Consider the following 15,994-nt stretch of genomic DNA (forward strand, 5'->3'; position numbering starts at 1 on the left):
ATTTATTAAACAGAAGTACTATCTGTTGTTAATGAATCGAACTGATTGTGTCTGGTCACCATGTCCTGCAAGATTTTAGAAATAGTAAATACCATCCTCTCACATGATTTTTATCCATTGATTGAAAGGGGTATTTTTCCTGCTTTTTCAACTCCCAATTGGTTTCTCAACTCTGAATGAATTAGTCATTGAACTGAACTAGTTGAATAAACTGAAATGATGAAAATATTCTCTGTACGTGCAGACGAGGCTACTCTTGTCAAAAGCTGGTTTAGCACTTTGACAAACTCTGGCTGTAGGTGCTTAGCCAGTGACTTCAAGTTCGGTGGTTTGACTTTATTTAAAACATTGGCTGCAATAGTACTGTTTGAATATTTTTTCTTTAAAAATTATTTTAATAATTTAGGCCTTAAAATTGAAGTTGAAATAATGACAACTTATATTATGTTTATTTTTAAAAATAAAAATATATTTAAATACAAATCCAATTTGAATAAAAGATTTTTTTTTTAAACCAGCTAATTGATATTTATCCAGCCAGTTGGTATCTGTGAAGTCCTAACTTCACTGAGGTCTGTTATAATATTGCCATCATGTTATTCCTAACAAGAAAAACTATTGCAACTTGGATTTGCATTTGATATTTTTCTCCACTGGGAACCACAAAGGTCTTGTCTATACTGGGTTTTTTTTAGCAGCTACACTGTTTTAAAAAGCGTCTTATGTCTGAGCGGTTTGTGCCAGATTCAAAGCAAGGTAAGCTGCACTGGTGCAAGCTGCTGTTTACAACAATGAAAAGCATTGGTGCTAGTTACGATGATTAGGGCCCTACCAATTTCAAGGCCGTGAAAATCGTGTCATGGACCATGAAATCAGCCCTTCCCTGTGAAATCTGATTTCCCCTGCTGCTGGGAACCCTGGGTTCCTAGCTGCTATTCCGGCTGCACTGGGGAGGGTCAGGAGTTGTCCTTCCTTTGCATGGCCGCTCTTGGTGGGGAGATCAGACCCACCTCCAGAGGCGGCACAGAAATGAGTGGTCTGCCCTCACTTCTGTACTGCAGCAGCCCAGGAGCTGGGCTCTGGGCTTCTGTTCCCCCACACCCCAGCGGTTCCACCCACAGCACCAGGCGCCAAGCTCGGGTCTTCCTCCCGTAGCGGCTTCTGCTGGGCTGGGGCTTTTGCTCCCAGTGGCTGCAGCTGGGGCACCCCGGGCTCTGGGCTTCAGCCCTGCAGCTTCAGCCAGGGCTCGGGGCAGCCCGGGCTGGGGGCTTCCTCTGCCACTCCAGGCGGAGTAGTGTGGGCTCGGGTTTTCCACCTCCCCCACCCCCCTTCCCGCCTCAGCAGCTCCAGCCAGGGCAGCGTGGTCTCTGGGCTTCCACCCTCTCTCTCCCCCACCCCCGCTCCAGCTGGGGCTCAGGGCTGCCCGGGCTCGAGGCTTCAGCCCTGCGGCTGCAGCTGGGGTTCATGGCACCCCGGCTCGGGGCTTCTTCCCCTGCTGCTCCTGCCGGGGGTCAGGGCGACCTGGTAGGGGCTTCTGCCAGGGCTGTGGCACCTGTTTTTCCTGGGGGCCCACAAATTGGCCAGGAGCCCCTGCCTTAATCTGTCCCTGGCATGGACTAGCAGCTAGGAGCCCCTGCCTGGGGTGCTCCCAGCAGCATGGGGGAGATCCTACTCACCTCCACCTCTGGGAATCTCCTCTATCTGCAGGAAGCTGGGAGGGTGCTGCCTTCAAAGCCCAGCTCTGAACCCAGCACAGAAGTGAAGGTGGCAATCTTGGGACCCCACTACAACAACTTTGCAATCCCCTCCATGATTCCATTTTGGGCGGGACCCTCAGGGTTACAAAACCATGAAATTTCAGGTGTAAACATCTGAAATCGTGAAATTGACCAATTTTAAAACCCTCTGGCCGTGAAAGTGACCAGAATGGACTGTGAATTTGGTAGGGCCCTAATGATGATGTATAACCTCCTAGGGCACACAAGGCCTAAGTGTTCCCTCTACAAGGCACTGACTAGACTGGCTATCTTTGCGCTGGTGTGGCTAAGCATGTTCCGCACGTCTCCAGTGGAAGCTTGCACCAGTGTAAGATGGCGAAGTTTTAAACAGCAATAAACATACTAACCTGGCTTATCTGCAGACTTGGGAAGGCACCATTGTAGTCCTTCCTTTTTGGAAGGTATTCTCTGCTGCTATAAGGGTTAGAGCCTTAACTTTTAAAAATGGAAGTTTAAAGTCTGTAGTAATTAATGGAACTGGGCCCTTATGCTCAGAGACCGTTTCCTACTTGATATTGGCGTCTGGGAGACTGGAATTTTCAAGCCTTGCTCAAGGAAGAAACTTGAAAGCCTGCCTAGAAGGTTTGCCAGGAGTTTCTATGGAAAATGTAGACTTTTCTGAGTTTTACTGCGTTCCCTTGGAAACGAGAGCCATTTCACTCTGCTTCGTTGTTGCATAGCTTACTAACGATGTTGGTGCTGGAGTAGTTTGTGTACTGGAATGACTCTAGCCTTAACCCACATATGCAACTTAGACGTTGTGTTGGCTGTTTTGTTCCTAAGTGATCTTTGGGGCAGGATCAGTGGCTCCATTATTATAGGAATGTGATGAATCTTGTTCCCTTCCATGTGGGCGCACACCAACATGCATGCTCGCATTTCTGTGGTCACTTAAATGCATCACCTGTTTCTTTGCAATACAACACATTGACTTCAGTGAGTTTTGGGCATGCAGGAATGGACTGTTAATAAGCTCATTTATCAATAGTTTTTTGGGTATTTTAACCTTGCAAGAGGTGTCTGAGGTGCATCTCATCAGCTGTACACAATAGATTAAATGTACGTTCATGTTTAATTCAGTTTGTTAGACTGTTCTTTAGGCTGTGCTTGACTTTTTTCAAGCTAGGTCTGCATTTTTGAGGACTCAATTCTTGCACCCATAACAATTCATGCTTTACCTAGTAATTAATTGTGGGCTGGCTTGTGAATGAGCCTCTCAATTTTAAGTATTATGAATCTCAGTGAATTTATTTCTGTTGAGGGTGGTTCAGTAGTTCTCCTACATCCTAGGAAATGCTATTAGTGAACTTGCAAAACGGCCAAAAATTTTGTTAAAATTATTCCATTTTAAATTGACACACTAGTACAGGTGAGTTTTGGTTTGATTTTGTTTTTCCATCTGCGATCTGCTCCCACAGGGGTGGACCTGGACTTGGCAAGGAAAGAGGAAGAGCAACAGATGCTGCAGGATACACGGCACTGGCTAAACAGTGGGAAGCTTGAGGATATAAAGCAACCTCGATCAGGTGCTACTGCTCTGTATGTAGCTGCAGCCAAGGGCTACTCTGAAGTCATGAGGTAATGACTCCTTTACATTGGTCAATGCCTTGCATCCGGTTCTGTTGTGGAATGGGGCGCTCCTAGTGCTGTAGTTGAGGGTGGGGTTTGTTAGGCACCTAACTGCCTTTCAATCTCAGCTGTTCCATTTATAAACATGCACCCCAAAAGATGCCCATCCAAAGCTCTGGGTGCCTCGGGGTATTTCTTAGCCTGAAATTGAAATAAGGCGTGTGCCTCTCCTTCCCCTTGCCATGTGACCTTAGGGGAGAATTGCAGAGAGGAGCCAACCAGACTCCAGCCTGTAGGAGCAGAAGCAACCACAGCAGGGATCTGGGGACATTCTCATCAAATGTTTTCAGATGTCCTCTGCCCTGTGCTGATTGGCTGTTTACTCCAACCTTCCCACTCCCTCTAATTCAGTCTCTTCACCTGCTCCTCTTACCCTCACCCTCCCTTCGTTCCATGTAGCTGATCCCCCTCCCAAGTAAACCCACCCAAAAGAAGAAGAAAAAATATGGAACTATGTGACATTTGCCACCATCACATTGTTGACTTTGCTGGTGTGTTCTACCCCATCCCCCACCCTGTCTCTGTCTTGTATATTTAGACAACACTGTCTCATGGCTTCCTTGTACTTTGCCGTCTGTCTGCATCCATCCACATGTAGATTGTATGCTCTCCAGGGCAGGGACTGTCGTCTTGCTCTGTTTTTTATGCGCCTAGCACAGTGGGATCCTAGTCCATGATTGAGGCTTCTAGGTGCTATAGTAATACAAAGTACCGTATGTACTCATTCATTAGCCCATTTGTTTATAAGCCGACCCCCCAAGATGGTTAGGTAAAAATAGCAAAAACTGTATGATCCTTTCATAAGCCAACTCTATATTTCAGGGGTTGGCGAACTTTGGCTCCCGGTCCATGAGGGTAAGCTGCTGGCGGGTTACAACGTTTTGTTTACCTGGAGCATCTGCAGGCACAAAGCCCCTCAGCTCCCTATGGTCATGGTTCGCCGTTCCCAGCCATTGGGAGCTGCAGGAAGTGGTGCACCACTTCCCACAGCTCCCATTGACTGAAAACGGTGAACCACTGCTACAGGGAGCTGTGGGGCTCCATGCCTGCAGACTTTCCAGGTAAACAAAATGACAATGTATTAGATATTCAATTCAATGATTCCATAGAGTTTAAAATCATCACATTTTGGTGTAGACCCGTTTATAAGATGACCCCCGCTCTTCAATATGTCATTCTTTTACCAAAAATGTTTGGCTTATGAACAAGTATAGACGGTAATATAATGTAGCACTTCTGTAGGTAATATAATGTAATATATATGGTAATATAATGTAGCTTAATTCTTGACTATGCAGGGTTGGGAGTTGCAGGTTAAATGTTATTGCAGGATAAAAGTGATTGCAGTCTCTGTACCAAAATGTGTTTTGCCTGGAAACTCTGGGTTGAAGTGTAACTAATTATTTGCAGGAAACTAATGACTGCCAGTCAATGGTACAGTGATGTACCAGTTATGTGATATTAAGTTTTACTGCTTTTTGCATGTAACTATTGGTGCCCCGTAACTTAAGCCCCTGTCACACACTTTCCTATAGATATGCTAAATAAGTTAAATTAGTCATGCAAAATTGTTGTTTGAACTTGTCGGCCTAGGGAAAAAAACACTAGCCAGTCCTCTCTTAACACCCACATTCCGCTTAGGACTTGTCTACACCACGCAGCTTTTAGCGACAAGGCTGTGTTGACACAGCCTTGTTGCTAAACGTCGGTGTGTGTAAACGCTGTTTGTCAGCACTTTTGCCGACAAAATACTTCCAGCCCGTGAGCGGCATTCGCTTTGTCGGCAGGAGCCGCGTTCACACTGCCACTTGTCGCGTCAAAACTTTTGTCTTTCGGGGGGGGGGGGGGGGGGGCTTTTTTAAGTACCCGTGAAAGATGACAGTTTTGTCAACAACTTGGCAATGTAGACGAGCCCTTAGTGCTGCTTGCAGTTTCTGTAATGGAGAGGTTCCACTTGGACTGCTGCTGAGCTGAAGCTGAGTGGCTCCTCTGATAGGCCTGTGAGTGTAAAAGAAGCAACCCCTGAGCAGCCTAGTAATGTACTTGGGCAAGTGGAACTTAGTGAGGTTTTATCCAGGAAGGCGTTTTCCAACATTCACATGTGTGCTTTGTCCCATGCCACCTCTTGTGCTATGGAGGAGCACCTTGTAAACTCCCACAAGGCTGCTCCATTGTCCAGGCTCACATCCCCTCTGAAAACTCTCCTCCAGTGTGATGACTATAAGACACTCAGTTGTGGTTAGGCAGTTGGTGTGCTCAGACTGCTGGTTTTATCCAGCTCTTCATAACCATCTCAGTGTTTCCTTGTGCTCCACCATCCCTATGCACCTGATGGCTCTTGTCTTATACTTGGATTGTAAGCTCTTTGAGGCAGGGACTGTCTTTGCTCTTTGTATAGCGCCTAATGATACAATGGGGCCCTGATCGGGGCCCTTGGGCTCAACCACTGTAAAAATAATGGTGCCTTGTCATGTCTGTCCTTAGCAGTGTTTTGCACACAGTCCAGTAATGAGGTGGCCGCACTTTCCAATAGTCACTGTTGCGAATGGTGCTTATACCTCTTGTGGAGAACTTCCCCTCGCTTCTAGCTATTTCAGAAAATAAAACTGAGCTAATCTGGGCTCTTACCCTTTGATATTTTATGACCACCTTTGAGCTCAAATCTAAACTCTAGTGACTTACACCAAGGGCAGAGAGCCAGGAGCTAGCAAACCTCTTGATGAGACACAGAATTGCTCCTTGACCTTGAGCAAGTCTCTTAACAGCCTTGTTTCCCCACTTTCTCCAGCTGGAAAATTAGCTTAAAAAGTCAGCACCTGATCGAAAAGCACATGTTTCAGCTGAGCTGAGCTTTCACAAGGAAACTGCTATGTGAGCCATTTAACAATACTATAGTTAGTTAGCACTGTAACACAGCAGTTTAAAAGCAGCAGAAATGTCAAAATCCCAATGCTGCCTCGAATGACAGTGCTATAAAGGCAGCATGCTCTGCCTCTGATCAGTGGTGGCAGTTTGGAATGGCACACGGGTGCTCATTCTCTGTCCAGTGCACCTCTGCCTTCGGGAAGGTTGCTGTGGTGATGTGGGTATTCTTGAAGGTGATGGTGGAATCCCCAAAATACAAATAATCAAAGAACAGTGGCAAGCGTCTCAATGCGTAGAGCCCTGCTGTGACCTCCCTAAATGTTTAGGCTGGTGGGTGCTTAGTGTTGTTAAAAGGCAGTAGGTCTTGTGCTTCTCAGTCACTTTGGCACTCTTGACAGTCCCTTAGGATCTCAACTATGGACACCTGTTTTTCAAAAACCTCCACATAAAGGTCTTGACTGGATGCCAGTGTTTCATGGCATCTGCAATGATCAGCTAGACAGGTGAGGGGGAAAGTCAGACAATGGTATACATGGTGGAGGTGTTCCCAAAGTGTCTGGCTTGCACCAGGATTTGCTTTTACTGCACAGATCCCAGTCTATTAAGATGCATGTCTTGTAATGCTGATTTGTGGGTTGTCTTGTTCATTAGCTGTCAGTCACAGGCAGTGAAATCCTTGCTCCAATCCCTCTCTGGTAGTCCTGCCTCCACTGGCCTGTCAGTCTGGGGAATTTCAGTTATGCTCTTTGGCAGAACCAGCACTAGACTCATCTCTAGACTGTAGTGAAGGGCAACCAGCTTTTTCTTAGAAGCCATTACTGGGACTTCTCTACCCAAAACTTATTGGGTCTTCGTTTGGCTCCTTCTCTGCCAAACATCTTCACACTGCAGAGATCCCATCTGGCCTTCCCTTCCAAATGCAGGCTTCTTCTTAGAGGTACTGGGGTAGTGATGCACAGTGGCTGGACCTCTCCCAAGCCTCCCAGTTTCCCCCAGTCTCCCTGCATTGCCAAAATATGCTTTTGTTTCAAGGCCAATTTTGTGTGTAGTCCTTCCAAGATTTTCCTCCTTAAACTGTTCACGTAGTGGCTCATGCACAGATTATACTACTTCTCTTTTGTGCACTAGGTGCAATTCAGGATGTTGGGACTTCTAATCTGTAAGGTTTTGCATGGCTTGTTATGGCAACCATGAGTCTCCCTGTGCACTGTCCTACCAGCTGCAATCAGCTGGAATGATGGCCACTTCTTTGGCAGTGGATTGAGACTATACCTGCTAGAGCGACATCAGTGAATGAATCCAGGCAGGAGGCTTAGGCGGCTGAGAGAACAAATTATTTTTTTTAAGTGTCTGGCTGAGTGTGGCATTTTCCTTCTTGCATAAATGAGGAATAGAGTAACATCTGCTTGCAGTGGAAATTGATTTGAAAAATTACACTTGTGATTCATTCTGTTTATTTTTGTTTGTATGATCATTCATCTAAGGCCTGATCTGGCAAAGAGAACCACATGGACAGACCCCTGCCACCACAATTCTGTTTGCCGGGTTGGGACCTAATTTGCAAAATTCTGTAATCCTCAATGGTTGTCTCAGTAACCGCTGCAAATTAGCAAGGTTCTACTGTCTTATTGCTCTGCAAACAATCCCTTTGAAAGTTAAGTGGGTCATAATATCTTTAGTGATCTGGCTATGGGTTGTAAATTCCCTGGCCAGGAGCTGTGGCCTGTCAGTCTTCATTTAATCAACAGCCATCAGGTTTCATTATTAATGTGATTAATAAGGTGGCTGAGTATTTTAATTAAAATGACAGTGTTGGAGGTCTCTTTCATTACATCCCAAAGTGGCCTTCCTAGTTATTTTATATTTGAGTAACCGTTCAGGACAGAGACCCCTCAACTTTGTCCTGTTGATGGCTGCATTGGCAAATTGCCAGGAGCTTAGAAGGGTGCACTAATGAATAGGGCAGGTTGAGGTCACCCTCATCCTTAATGTAGATGTGCAATTTTTGGAGAGCACGTGACCCAAATGCAATAGCTCCTGCTGCTGAGTTGGAGCATGGGATCTCATTCTCTCTGAGCTGCACTTGTAATAAAGGTGAGTCTGGACATGGGTTGCATTATAAAACTGCAGCCTCTGCTTTTGGCCAGTCCTGGTCTAGGAATTAAGTGACTATGTCAGAATGACACGAGGGCTGTCTTCTCTGCCATCTCATTCCATATGTCAGCTGGCAGTTGGAGGTCCAAGCAGGTCTCTGAAGGTGGGGATCTCCTGAATGCATACTGTGGCAGGGAGTTCAGTTCTTTTATCCACTGGTAAAGAACACTTCTGACGTATTAATGAAGCTTGGATGGTGCCTCTGTTTTCTAATTGCCCATGTCATCAGGGCCAGACACCATTTGATGTGGCTGATGAGGGACTGGTTGAGCACTTGGAGATGCTGCAGAAAAAACAGAATGTGGTGAGTTTTTGGCTGACCTCTTTCTTGCTTTCTAAGTAGCTATCTCTGCATGGATAATCTAACATATATATGATGTCTCAGTGGAAGCATGAAACTACGTGCCATCATTTTTTAGATAATTGGGAGACATTAAATGTAATGGCATACTTAAAGTTCCAGAACCCGTTTGCTAGCAACTCAGCTGTAGCAAGAGGGTCAATGATTTATCAACATCTGGAATTCTAGATATTGAGTGTAGCTGTACAGTTAATCTTTAGATTTACCATTGTCCCTAAATCTCTTGTTTCTGGGAGGTACTTATATAGCAACTAAGGAAGGCTTATGGTTACTATAACTTCACGTAAAGGAAGGTGATTCAAACACTGTGTCCTGCTTTATTCTGAACTGGTATATTTGTTCCTGTATTGTCTTTTAGAAGAGCAAGACTGAGGGAGGGAGAAGTAATTATAACTATGTGAACCCCAACATTGGGAGAAGTTTAGTAATTTCAAACCCACACTAAATAGTATGTCATCTTGTGATGTGGTGGAAGCCTTTGGTTAAGGTGGTGTGGGTAGCAAGCTGATAGCAAAAACGGTGGGTCTTGATCAAAGGAAAATTGATCCTCATATTGCAGCATTGGCCTGGAGTTGCACTCCTTCCTAGTCCATCTCAGACTTGCCACTTATTCATTGATGTCACCAAGATCCAAGCAAGCAACAAAACAAAACAAAAAAACAACAACAAAAAATCCAGCCAGATGCACAGTGGAATTAAAGCGGTGTTGCTAGAGAGAAAACGTTAGCTATGAAAACGTGGTGATACCAGTACTTACAGCTTTGAGGAATAGGGCAGTGAGAGAGGTAGAACTCAGAATTCTGGCTGCAACACAGTGGCCCAGCAGTCCCCCGTTGCATCCCTTTTTTTTTTTTTGTTCAAAACTGTTTTAAATGTGAGCCAACTTCTCAGCAAATTAGGGGAATTGATAAACTAATATGTAAACAGGGTTCTTTAGGCTTTTTCCCAGGAAGTGTGAACCAGCCTAATGCAGAAAACTGCACTCCTAATTTAAAAAAAAAAATCAAAATACACCTACAAATTCTCTTGCATATAGCATACAAAACTGCTATAGCATGCATGAGCTGGCCATACACAAATTTCTTAATGAATCTGGCCATATTTCTTTCAGGCGGGACCAGGAAAAATGGTGGGATGTCTTCTGTATTCTCACCTAACCTTAGGCTAAATGAGGCACTCAGAGCTCATAGGAGAAGCTCCTTATTTCAAGTCATGAAAGGCTTCCCTGAGCCTATGTCTGTTAGTTTTTGTGCATTCAAAGATGCGAGTATGTTTCTGCTTCTTACCTGTCCAGAGGGATTCTGGGCCTCTATCAGCAGAGGAAGAACTTGTAACTTACCTTGGGCAGTGTGGAGAAGAAGCGAAGGAGAGGAGAAGTTCTCTGCTGAACAGACCTAGCTACCCCAGTCAACCTCCCCTTATAGCACTGCCTTGAGTATTCTGTTAGCTTAAGGCATCCAATCCTGGGGTCCCGCAATGTTTTCCAATCCTATAAACCCTGCACTGCAGTATTTACAATTTTGGGATTCCAGGATACGTTCACTTGAAGAACATGAGTGCCCGGCTGAGGGATTTTTAGTGGGATTTTCAGGCTCAGAATGATCCTCAAAATGCACGACAGCGCTAGAATTAGTCTCTTTCTGCTCTACCTAAAAACATGCTTATAGCTCCTGGGAGTTACCCTGACTATTACCGTGCTGCTGCTGGTTTATCCATCCCCAGTGGAATCACTGGTGACGAGATTTCCTGAACCAGTTGGCCAAAACACTTCCATCACTGCAGGAATTGACACTTGATGACAACCTCCCCTCTCCCCCACCCCAATTCTGTGCATGTGCTTGAAAGAACAGGGCAGTACATCTGGAGCAAGTATCTGACCCTTAGGGTCAAAGGGGACTCCCCTCCGTCAGCACTGTTGCTGATTTCCATGGAATTTCCCATGAAATGACACTTGAGTGTAACAATGTACCTGGTATCTACCTTATGCTGTTATAGCTATTCCTGGCCATGATGCGGTGCGCTTATAGATGTGTATTTGCCTGTCAAATTGAGCAACGACAAAGCACTTAACAAGGAAAAACACCTACTTCCTCAAAATAAGGTTTGGGATGACTTCAGACTGATAACGAGCTGCTCGTGCTGCTGATGCCTGTTCAAACATGACCTTCCCCTTCTTCTTCCACCTTTTGACAGCTGTGCAGTGGGAAGGAGACGAGAAACAAGCTAATTGAAGCTGACATGAATGGCAAACTGCAAAGTGGACTCTTCAAAAAGTAAGACCCACAAAATAGCTGGTGTAGCTTTTGTCTTTTCTACAGTCTCCCACACTCCTGTCTTCCCTGTGTAGCTATCTCCAGCCTCTGGCTGAGGACTTGATGATCTCATTTGAAACCTTTTAGTACAGCTAGAGGGTTTGCCCTGGAGTAACATAAGGCACTCTAGTCCACATCTCCCCAGGGTGAGTGGAGCTGCCCCTGCCAGCATGGGGAATGCAGGATCGGGAATTTCACCAATAGCAAATGTACTGGGTAGGAAACACTGGGGAGCAGAAGTGTGTAAGAGATACTTGTGTGCTTACCTGTTCTAGATGTAGTGACTTATCTGCAGGTTCCTTAAGAGTAAAGGTCACAAATAGCTGATTTCCCCCCTGTTGGCACATCTTAAAAACTCCTATTTGTCTCAGCAAAGAGAAGATTCTTTATGAAGAAGACACTCTGAAGTCCCGGGAACCAGAAGAGGAGAACAAGGAATCGAGCAGTTCCAGCTCTGAGGAAGAGGAGGAAGCCGAAGAGGATGAGGCTTCAGAATCAGATGCTGAAAAGGAGGCAGGTAATGCATAATGCAACATCTGAGATTTTAGTTAATTAAGATATGAGGCCTCAGCTAGGGAGTCCCACTCACTGTTTTTTCAAAGGCTAAATGCATTTTAAAAATGTTTCTTCAGATGAGATGAGCTGCTAAGTAAATCACATGGACTGGTATAGCATATGGTGGATAACTGTATAGTGAGACATCTTTTAAAAAATGGAAGACCTGACTTTATTGACCCTAAATTTATTTTAAAACAGATGAATACTTCGTAGGTGAGAAATTAGAATTTGATCTCAATACCCAAAATTAGAATGGCTAGAAAGCAAATTTAATAGTCCTTGCCCCATCCTTTCATTTAATACAACTTTGCAAGACCCTTTTAGAGGGACGAAAACTTTCATCTTGCCAAATGTTTCAAACCAGCGTTGTTGTTTCAAGCACTGAAGGCAAACAGGACATTTTCCTTTTTGTTTACTGGCTCATAGATCAGCATAAGTGTCAGTAAAGATCTGGGGGTAGGTTTTAATTTATGTTCTCCATCAGCTCTGCATCAGGACAACACAAAATGTTATGTAGGTCTTATATAAACGGTGCCTTTTCCTCAGCTTAAATGTTAAAATGCTTTAAATTTTTGGATGGCCTTCCCCACTAGACAACGCTAACTTTGGGATGGGCAGTCGTTAGACCCCCGTGAAACTTTGTTTTTAGAATTTTTTTTTCATTTTTTGGGGGGGAATTTTGTGTTTTTGTTTTATCAGCCCTGCCTCCTCACACACCCCTCACCCCCTCCTCCATCCCCTTCCCCTCCACACTCTTTGTACAGCCGCCAAATCCTCCTGCTGACCCCCACCTGCTCAGCACGCATGTGACCTGTACGGGACCTGCCATTGGCTGAGTGCACTCTGTCTGGTGGAATTGATCCGGTTAGCTCACCATTTGTGCTCATGGGTGCTGCCATTGGCTACTGACTCTCTCCTGGCTGATTAGAAGCTTTTGATTTTTTTTTTCATTTTATACATCGCTTTTTGTTTTATTTCGTGGTTATTTCATGTTTGAGAATAACACGGGGCTCTCGTTAGTTTCCAGCCTTACTTGCTTATATTCCCCATTAAAGGTAAAAATTTTGGTGAATGAGAGGTTTTGAGTAACCAGTTCAATGTGTGGAGAAAATAGTACTCCTATTGTACCTTGAATATAATGAACTGAATGAAGGTGTGTCTAGAAGTTGGTCTTCTAGTTAACTCATTTTAATGCTGCTCAGTAAAAGCCACTTGCTGCTGTTCTAGATAAAGGACTAAAAATGTGTTTTCGGGAAAAATAAACCGTAGGAAATGGAAACTTATTTCCTGTGACATTTAAATACTCCATCACCACATGGGAGCAGGGAAAGCTTTTTCTGATCTTGGTGTATAAAGGTTTCAGTCTGTTGAAAAATAATGGATTCACTAAGTACATAATGTACTCTCAGACTTTGGATGCTGCTGCTAACTGCTGGAGTTCCAAGCTCCTGGTTTCTTCATAACGTCTCTATGGCTTCAGTTAGGAACCTAGTCAGGGGGGGTGTGGTGCACATGTTGTTCAAGTGACCATATTTAGGTCTCTGCTTCCTGATTTACCCATATCTCTGCAAAGAGGGGCTGACCACAGATTCCTGTGACACTGTTTAGCTTTCATCCCCAGAATAAAAACAGAAAACAAGTCTCCCCCCTAGTGTTCTATAGATGTAAGACTGTTAGGATCCCGGTTGTTCTAAACAATGACTTTAGAAAGCTACAAAACAGCATTTCATTGGATGATAATGGTACTTAGTTTATCAATATATTTGCCGTTTTTTTCACTAGACAAGGAAGAAGAATATTGATCAAGAGTTAGTGTGGCTATGGGTTATAACTGCACCTTACTCGGTCTATTTCCTTAGTGTGCTAATCAATAAATCTTTACTCCAGTGAGCACTACAAAACTGTCAAACAGCTATGGAAGCACAGCCTGGCTTCTGTCTGGCAGCGAAAGAACTATCACTTGGGCTCTGATTGGACAAACTTGAAGATGGATGATGAGTTAAAGGGACCGAAGCATCTAGGCTGATCTTGGCAGAACTGGCAGTTTAAAAAAAAAAAGTCTTTGTCTATGTATGTTAATGACCAAGATTAAACATTTTTTTAAAATTAAGTCTTTTGGTATGTAAATAAAATGAATGTCATATGGATTTTAGTCCATGTGTAGTTGCTCTTCTAATTAAAATAGAGTTTTAATAGGCAGCAACTTTGTCTTGTAATCTCAGGTCTTGCAAGCAAAGCAGGGGCTTAAATGAAACACCAACAAGTAAGCTTGGCAGAATGACTTATTTTTTTTATAATTTTGAGGGATAATATCTGTTTTTAAGCATTTTTTATTTTTATCCATTTTAAATTTTCAGTTTCACAATTATGAGGTATTCACATTTTTTATTTTCAAATTAAATTTTCAGCTGTGGGAAATTATGGGGTTATCAGACAATTACTTAATGACAGACATTAAGATTCAAAAAATTAAAGCTTTATAGCCATTAAAGCAAATTTGTTAACATTGCATGTCAAAATATACAAAGTACAGTAAATAGCCTTAAATCAAACTAGTAAGTTCCCAAGCAGCATTTTTCTTAGCTTTGCCTATCTGTAAATTTGGATTATTGAGGGAAAAAATTGTTGTTTGTGTGTACAGTGAAATCGATGTTTACTGACATTTACCGATTTAAAAAAATGTAATCAATCCTTCCAAGCCTGCCTATAAGGAGTGGTTTTGCTGCAGGAAGTGGTGTGTCATAGTGTATCAGCTTCAGAAACAGTATGGATGAACCTTATACAAACATGGAATTGAAGTTAAACTGAAGTCAGAGCAGACCTATTTTGGCAACTCTTGGTGTAAAGTAGCTTTCCCATATGTAAAACACAGATGTGTTTTAATTGCTGTCTCTGGTATGAAAACTTGAGAAGGCAAAAGAGCCCAGAGTTTTTTGTCTTGGCCTTATTTCTTACAACTCTTACAGGAGTTTAGAGCCCTCTCTCTGCTCAGCTTTCTGATTTGCTCAAAGTGAGTGAAGGCAGCCAAGTGAAATTGAGAAGTTCCCCAGTCCCTGAGGAGCAAACAGCAGTGCACAAAAAGTGCTGCACTGTATCTTTGTGTACTAGTCTGCTTCAAACTGCTACTGAAAGATAAAACAAGTGCAAGACAAACTGTGCCAGGTGGGCGGCCCCAGCACTGGCAGCCCCCACCTGGGCGCTGCAGGCCCAGCACCCCCAGCCCTGAAGCTCCAGGCGGCACAGCGCCCGCCTAGCCTGCCCCAAGTCCCAGCCGCAGGCTGGCCGCCCTAGCCCCAGTCCCAGTCCCAGCAGACTTCCTCAAAAAGGAGCAGCCTGCCTGGGCTGGGGCCAAAGGGGCAGCAGCAAGCAGGAGGGGGCCTTGGGGTGGAGAGTGGGTGAGGCCACGCAGGGCTGTTTGGGGAGGCATAGCCTTCCCCAGCCTACGATATGTGCCTCCCATGTTCTTAGGTAACAAGGTGTTTGGAACCGAATGCTATATTGTAGGGGTAGAGGCATCTGTCTTGAATAGAAATCAAAAAGCATTAATGGTGGAAGCTTGAGCTTGTAGAATGGAGCAACTAGGTAGCCACAGGATCTGGCTGTTTTGGGTTAGTTTATTCTTGACTATCTCCAGAGTGATCAGCTAGTCCCAGCTGTACACAGAAATGTCCGTATATTTCGGCATTGCAGGAATACTTTAGTCTAGTTCTCAAACCCATATGTCTGGCAAGAATGCTCAGTTAAAGGAAATCTAATGAATGAAGCCTGTTATCTGGCCTCAAACGCTCTCAGGAAAGAAAGGGCAGTTTACCTGCTGGGTGTGAAATAGATGGCTCTGTAAAAGCATGCTTCAGCTGTAACCATTAGTGCAGAGGTGTTTTAGGACTGGGCAGAAATACCTTTTGTTCAATGAGTAGACTTAGGGATGCTTCCCTTTATTCTGAGTGTGGGGAACTAGAATGTTCTGTTATTACACAGGCTCTGGGTCTGCTTATTTGCACATCACAGTGGTAAAGGGAAAGTGGTTTATAAATGCAACATTCAAACACCTTGTTTTTCCTCCCCTTCTCTAAAATTGTAGAGAGAAAGAAAGAGTCCTTTGCCAACCATTCTGGTCATGAACCCAGGACTAGCGTCACTGAGCAAATACCACCACCAGAACATAACTCCTTCACCGCAGCTCCTGCCAGAAAAGTAAGTGAATTGGGGATTGACTTAGAGTCCAACTGTGCATTCCATTGTTACTTTAAAACAATTGGGTGCACTGGAGAATAGATTTTCTTAAACTGGTGTTCAGAGAGGTTGCAAGATTTACAATCAGATACTATTCTCTCTCT

At 44.1% G+C, this 15,994-nt stretch overlaps 1 protein-coding gene and 1 long non-coding RNA gene across 5 annotated transcripts in view; one reads left to right on the top strand and one right to left on the bottom strand.

Annotated features, from left to right (window-relative positions):
• The window catches only part of LOC135983399 (protein phosphatase 1 regulatory subunit 12B-like), a 58,221-nt gene that overhangs the window by 1,592 nt on the left and 40,635 nt on the right, over positions 1–15,994 (top strand). For 2 of the 4 annotated variants that reach the window (XM_065595051.1, XM_065595052.1), the window contains exons 2-6: positions 3,197–3,356; positions 8,656–8,730; positions 10,981–11,060; positions 11,471–11,616; positions 15,739–15,851. In XM_065595051.1, the coding sequence (XP_065451123.1) occupies positions 8,707–8,730; positions 10,981–11,060; positions 11,471–11,616; positions 15,739–15,851 (363 nt within the window). In that variant the 5' untranslated portion in view covers positions 3,197–3,356; positions 8,656–8,706. Of the gene's footprint in view, positions 1–3,196; positions 3,357–8,590; positions 8,731–10,980; positions 11,061–11,470; positions 11,617–15,738; positions 15,852–15,994 lie in introns of those variants that run through there. The other 2 variants (XM_065595053.1, XM_065595050.1) reach the window with 2 other exon arrangements.
• LOC135983403 (uncharacterized) lies at positions 8,578–11,504 on the bottom strand. The gene is made up of 3 exons (XR_010601017.1): positions 11,366–11,504; positions 10,875–10,980; positions 8,578–8,709 (listed from the first exon to the last, which is right to left on the bottom strand). It is a non-coding gene; the product is annotated as an uncharacterized LOC135983403 (long non-coding RNA).

The sequence above is a fragment of the Chrysemys picta genome, chromosome 4 (genome assembly GCF_011386835.1).
Source record: "Chrysemys picta bellii isolate R12L10 chromosome 4, ASM1138683v2, whole genome shotgun sequence".
NCBI classification, from domain to species: Eukaryota; Metazoa; Chordata; order Testudines; family Emydidae; genus Chrysemys; species Chrysemys picta.